Source organism: Glycine max, chromosome 20 (assembly GCF_000004515.6).
Source record: "Glycine max cultivar Williams 82 chromosome 20, Glycine_max_v4.0, whole genome shotgun sequence".
NCBI lineage: Eukaryota > Viridiplantae > Streptophyta > Magnoliopsida > Fabales > Fabaceae > Glycine > Glycine max.
In genome coordinates, this window is record NC_038256.2 from 24,297,101 (window position 1) to 24,303,726 (window position 6,626).

A 6,626-nucleotide genomic window follows, 5' to 3' on the forward strand; every position below is an offset into this window, starting at 1 on the left:
TTTGTGTTAATTTCTTTTATTACCCTTGCAATTTTTGTACCGTGTGGTTGGTACCTATGGTTATCATGAACCTTTGTTCGTGGGAGCATAAGGACAACAGTAGAGTACGTGAAGTGAGATTCCTCTGTGGAGCCGCCAAGCCGATGTGATGACGTTGGGATTATTTTGGGAGAGAGTTGCGTTTTGTTAACCAACTCCTCCGTAGTTGGTTTTATAATTCTTTTTTTTGAATTGAGGATGTAAATCATATATTTAATTATATTTATAAGCTATTACTTTCCATTATATGGATGATATGTACTGAGTTACTATATCTATATATGTATTCATTTAAGTAATTATGCGTTGTTTGGTGAATGTATATCCTGAAAAATTTACTTTCACTTTTCATAAGCAAATTAACAGAGTTTTTATTTAAAAATTGAAATTTACACGATTTGGAATGATGATATCGTAGCGACGAGGCGAGTCGTTACATGTACTATCTAGCATATGACATTTATTCAGAGTTTACTACATTTGTGAAGACCATCTCAATTCCACAAGGAGATTTTTTTTAGAACGACATGAATAAGTAAGAAAGGATGTAGAACGTGTGTTTGGAGTGCTCCAATCTTGATTCACAATTATACGTGGTCTGTCACGTTTCTGGGATGCTCATACAATGAAGAATATGATTTATGCATGTATTATATTACATAATATGATTATCGAGGGCAAACGACACACGTATCAAAATTATATTGATTACGATAATGAAGATTATGACATGTCGACAAATGAAGTATCTTTGGGTGCTTATCCCAATTTCAAATCAACATACCTCCAAAGGAAAGCAAATGTTCGTCACAAAGAAAAGCATTGTCAAATGAAAGCAAATTTGGTTGAACATATTTATGAATGTTTCAGAAAACAAAATAATGCAATTAATTTTATGTAACATTATGCATTTTCCATTGTTATGTTTTTTTCTTCAATGTCATTGTATTTAATTATTTGATAATTGAAAATTTGAATTAATTATTTTATTTCAACCATAATTAAGTGAAAATAAAAATATCAAATTATGAGTTTAATTATTTAATAATTCAAAATTTGAATTAATTATTTTATTTCAACCATAATTAAGTAAAAATAAAAAAATATAAAAGTGTGAGTTTCTTACCATTAGAGCAAAATTATGTATGAATTTTTACAATTACATGACATTGTGGGACCACAAAAAGTAACTTAAGAAATTTTCATTTGGAAATGATTATAAGCTAGGAGTCGAAAAAACTAGAAGTTAGCCGAAAGCTTATAACCTTATTAACTATGAAAGTGTTTTATAAGACAAGCTAATAAGTTAGTTGATAAAGGTCAAATGACGTAAAATTACATAATTAATATTTTTAGTAATTTATCATCTTAAAAAATAAGATAATTTTTTTAAAAATTTGTATTATAAAAAGTGGTAAAATTAAATTTTTCATTTTTTTCTGGAAAAGTAAAATTAAATTAAATAAAATTTATTAGAATTAGATTGTTTAAAATCATTTTTAACATTTAAATACTTCATTGATAATATTATTTTAAAACAAAAAATAAAAAATGTTATTTCTTTATAATTTTTCTTAAATATTCATTTTTTATTTGTATAAGAAGGAATTGAATGTGTGCGTATCTTACTTGAATGACTATGAAATATGATACCAATCATATCTTCTAACTATGATTGGTTGATAAAATTTAATCTTTTTTTGTGTAATTTTTGTTGTTATACAATGGAATACATATTATTTTGATTTTTTTTCTATCAACTTCAGTTTAATAACCAAATATTTTAACTATAAATCAAAATAAGCAATGTAATAATTTATTAAAATAAATATTTTAGCATTATTCATAAAAAAGAGGATAATTTGTTTTGAGAAAAAATGTTATATAGTGTAAAATTTTTTACACAATCATTAAATTATAACTTATCATGAATGATAAATTTATTAATTTTTAAATAACTATCTTAAAATAATTCAAATAATAATTTATGATTGAATAATAATCTAAAATTATTTTATATTTTCAGTGCATAGACATTAATTTTTTTCTTTTTTTCTCTGATTCTGCACCTTTTTTATAAATATTTTTAATTTCCCTTTTGAATTTTAATTCACTTAACCCTAGCTGTCAACGAGCCCAATTAAAAAAAAGAGTGGGTTGGATCGACACAAAGAAGCAAGGCGAGGCAAGGGTTTTCACTTTTTCAGAAAAGTCGAACGGCGAGCGTAGTCGCAAGAGACGCAACAGAATAGAACGACGAATAGGCGTGCAGGGAAACCATTTCATTTTCGAGCGCGTCGCTTTCGAATCCAATGGCCTTCAACAACGCACTGAGATCTGCCGCGAAGCTCGTCGCTTCTTCCGAATCTTCCTTCTCTAACTCAGGTCAAATCCCCCCTCTCGTTATTATTATTATTATTATTTTTTATCGTGATGTGTAATAATTCGCGAAATTTGATTCAATCTTTCGTCTTTACGATGGTGTTCCTTTTGGTTGTTTTAAGATGAATCTGGTTAATGATGTAGCAGATTTTTTTTTTTTTTTTAGTTTTTAAGCTTTGCTGGTTTCAGAATCAATATCAAATTAGTTTGTTGCTGTTTGTGCTGTATTGAATGTTATTATTGGGGCTTTTTTTAATATATAAATGGATTCAGTTCAATAATTTCAATAAATTTTATAGGAAACGGTGAATATCATCATACCTACGTTGTGAATGAAACGCAATCAGTGAGAGACATAAGCTTTATGACTTAAATAGACAATTCGTGGTGATTTTATTTTTAGAGATTGTAGAGTTTGATTTTTTTTTTTTTTGGGGGGGGGGGGCTGACTTGAGTTGATGGAAGTTTTCTACTTGAATGTAGAAAACTGGACCAAAAGGGGGCACTGTCTTGGTTTGAGAGTGCCACTTTTTGGGTCGCGGGTTGTGTGATCCTGGAGATTAGAGGAGGTTGAGCTTGTTGAATTTCAAGAGGAAATGTAGTGGGGTTGGGGTTGGTTGCGTCTCATGAGTGACAACAAAGGTAGTAATGCTTCAAACAAAGGAGCTGGACAGTGGAGATCATGTAACCTTGAACTGTGGGTCCTTCTTGTGTTTGATTATGTGTCCCTTTCACAGCAAAGAAGTGGTGATGATTGTTGGGGTAGAAGGAGTCTTAGTTCCTGTTGCGTGTTTGCTGTATTTTTGCTCTCCTGAATGTGGGGGCTATGACTATGTAGTGCATATATCTACCCTCCAATCCATAGACCTCTCTAAGTGGGAGCTTCATGCACTGGATTGCCCTTTTTTAGCTGCAAAATGTAGAATATTGGATTGGAAGATTTCAGCTATGCGTTAATTTATATAGTATCAGTGGAAATGTTGGCTTTGTTTCATTAAATGGAGAGGCATAGTTAAATCTTTGTTAGTGGAGTTTTTTATGCAAGAAATTGGGAGTGCTTTAATTTGTTTCTTGTGAATTACTTTATTTTCTTTGCATATCTGAGATTTTAGTACAAGTGTTTTTAAACTATTAAACTCACATTTTAATAATCAGGTTTTAAGTTCCAAATCCGGTATCCACTACCAAATTTATAGGGCATTTAGTTTTTTGTCTGTTTGAGAGTTGATATGAGAAGGAATCAAAAGCAAATGAAAGGGAAGAGAAGAGAATGGGATGGGGAATTAACAGTAACATTACTTTGATGTGTTAAATTGTTTGTGATTACTTACAATCTTCCAAGTTGATGTTCAAAAAGTATCCGTGGAAATGCATAAAGCAGAAGTCTTGGATAATTACATGATAATCCTTCACTTTCTTCCTCTTTTCTCCAAACACTCCCAAACAAGGGACCTTCTCTATCCAAATTTACCCTTAAAATATATATTGGGTATGTAGTTTTTTGAACAGTTTTTAAATTTTTTTTGAAAAGATATTGGGTCTTTAATGTGTACTGTTTCTTGGACCTTGGTCCAGTTGCTGCCTAAATATTTACTATATTTACAAGGTTGTGATTTGAATTTTGTCTACAACTTTCATTTTTTACATGATTGAAAATCTGGCTGTATATCTCACTGGTGAGATAGAAAATTGTTATAAGCATAGAGATAAATTAAGCTTGTCAACCCACCTAGTGTGATAAGGCATAGTTATTGTGGAGATAGATTAAGCTTGGACTTTGGACTTATTAATTAGCAGTATCTATTGAATAATTAATTAGTTATCATGCCAGTGCAGCTAATGCATATAACATTTTATTATAGTATTACTCATTTAGTTATACTATTTATCAATAAGGGATATGTTGTAAGTGTATCTTGCAGCTATAATGGTTTGCTCAACTTCATTCCAGTGCAGTTAATGCAGGTTTTGCGACAATTCTCCTTCCAAACCCCTAGAAATATTTGTAAAAGAGTTATGGCATAGAGTAGCTGGCCCCATAAAAGCTATACCAGGGATGGCTGCTATATGAAAATGGTATAGCATAAACTATGTAATTTATACTACACAAATCTAAATGCTCAAAATTTTAAAAATACCAGCTAAAGACTTATCATTGTTAAAAATCAAAAGTAATGGTCTAGATACACAATTACCATCAATGTAAGGAATAATTTGACTAGCCAATAATAATGAGAGGCTGAAGCTGAGGCTGAGTGCTCTGTTGGCGGCTTGTGACTTGAGACGATGCCATGGCTGCCCCAAAGAGAAGCCGCACCAGAAAATATATGACCTGCCAGAGATGGGTGATGCAAGGGGACAGTATTGGGTCATTCTTTGAAGTGAAAGGTTGTGAAATGTGCACATGGGGGGAAGGGTATGAAATTTAAAGTCGAACAAAAGGGCACAAAATGGGGATTTAATCATCTGTAACCATAGCAGCCACAATGGTGAGATGAGTTGTCTGTTTTCTCCCAGTGATTCAGACTGTTATTGCCGAATCACAAAAACTGGCGTCTTTTAAATTTACATATTCTTGGAGACATTTTTTAAGTAAAATATTATTAATTTTTTTATAATCATCATTTATTGATATCTGAGTGCGTATATGTATTGCTTATCAATACCCTTTTAGATCCTTGAAAAGTCACTGTTTTCATCGGAGCATTCAACCTTCTTACTTGAAAACAATATTATGTTGACAGTGAGCAGAGGTTTTCATTCAACTGGCATGAAGAGGATGGGAGGTGGACATGGTCATGATGAGCCCTACTATCTTCATGCAAAGCACATGTACAACTTGGACAAGATGAAGCACCAGGGGTTGAAAATGTCCCTTGCTGTGTTCACTGCTTTCAGCATTGGTGTTGCAGTTCCTGTGTATGCTGTCATTTTCCAGCAAAAGAAAACAGCTTCTGCCTAGGCTCATCTTTTACTTCTATTTGCAATAAGGTGGATTTGGGGATTCTAGACTAGCCTATTGGTTCTGGTGTTCATTACTGCTTTGAACTTTATTTATGTTCAACCTTCTATATAGATTTTTCATATATATCTGATAATAATCAACTTCTCTGCACTACCAAATACTTGTGCTTGGACACTTTATTGTTTTGCACATCTGTTTCGTGCGTTTCATCAATAGTTTGATTATTTGGTTAATGCATTTTTGCAATCAGTTCTGATTTGTAGCTTTCGAAGTTTCCGTTGTTAAGGTAACAATGCCCAAAAAGGCAGTATCACTTAAGTGTTGTATTTGTTTTCTTATTTTTCTTTTGAAATAAATACTCAAATTATACTCTTTTTTTTGTGAGAATAAAGTTGCTGAAGAAAATGATAATTGCAGAGAAATTGTTTGCTTAAGGCTTGTTTATTGTTAATTTACATGAGAAAAAATAATGTATTTTACCATGTTATCCCCCAATTTTTACCCTTCCATTTTTCGTAGAAAATGAGCCTTTGACACCGTAATAGGGTGTTTACAAAAGAGAAGTCATATCCAACCCGTATCAGTCCTAGTATTGTAATATTTGTTATTCAAGGTATTTGCCTTCAAAAAAATAAGACAATAACAAAACAAGCCATTGTGTTGCACTGAAAAACAATTAAGATGAGTTGTAAGTGTTAAGTTAATTGAACAATGACTATCACTATACACATACAGGAGAGTCAATGATAGATTTATATGAGCAGAAATCATTACCCAGATTTCTTATTCGTTATCTCGTAGTGTAAGCAAAACAACCATAATTTCAGTTAGTTTATGTTTATCATTGACACTTTATTAACTCTATTTGACACTTACAACTCTTCTTAGTTGTTTTTCAGAGTAACAAAATGACACTAATTTATTTAAAAATATTGTTTCGCTAAATGATTGTAAGATGGGATACCTAAAAAGAGAAAAAAAAAAAAAAAACCTCCTCTATCTAAAATATTTGCAACTTGATTGAAAACATTTTTCACTTAACAATTGTTATGACTTATGGAATCGATTTATTATAAAATAGATTTTTATAGGCGTTGGTAAAATTGATTTTGAAGTGATATGATTTATGTTTGAATATTTTATTATAAAATTAAGTTAGGAGTAAAATCTAATATAAACTTTTAAATGGAACGCAGGAATTACTTAAAGTTACCTTAATCCAGAATTAATTCTAAATTCT

The 6,626-nt window shown here is 31.1% G+C and overlaps 1 protein-coding gene across 1 annotated transcript; it reads left to right on the forward strand.

The window, feature by feature from the left end:
• Positions 1-2,195: 2,195 nt before the first annotated feature.
• Positions 2,196-5,765, forward strand: LOC100500266 (uncharacterized). The gene is made up of 2 exons (NM_001248638.2): positions 2,196-2,424; positions 5,166-5,765. The coding sequence occupies exons 1-2, from the start codon at positions 2,352-2,354 to the stop codon at positions 5,381-5,383; spliced, it is 291 nt and encodes a 96-aa protein (NP_001235567.1). The 5' UTR covers positions 2,196-2,351; the 3' UTR covers positions 5,384-5,765.
• The last annotated feature ends 861 nt before the right edge of the window (positions 5,766-6,626 follow it).

What these genes read in the sequence shown, in the direction of transcription:
- LOC100500266 (NM_001248638.2), top strand. Translation starts at nt 2,352, where the DNA reads ATGGCCTTCAACAACGCACTGAGATCTGCCGCGAAGCTCGTCGCTTCT. An exon ending in ATCTTCCTTCTCTAACTCAG is followed by an intron (nt 2,425 to 5,165) that starts GTCAAATCCCCC and finishes TTATGTTGACAG; the next exon opens with TGAGCAGAGGTTTTCATTCA.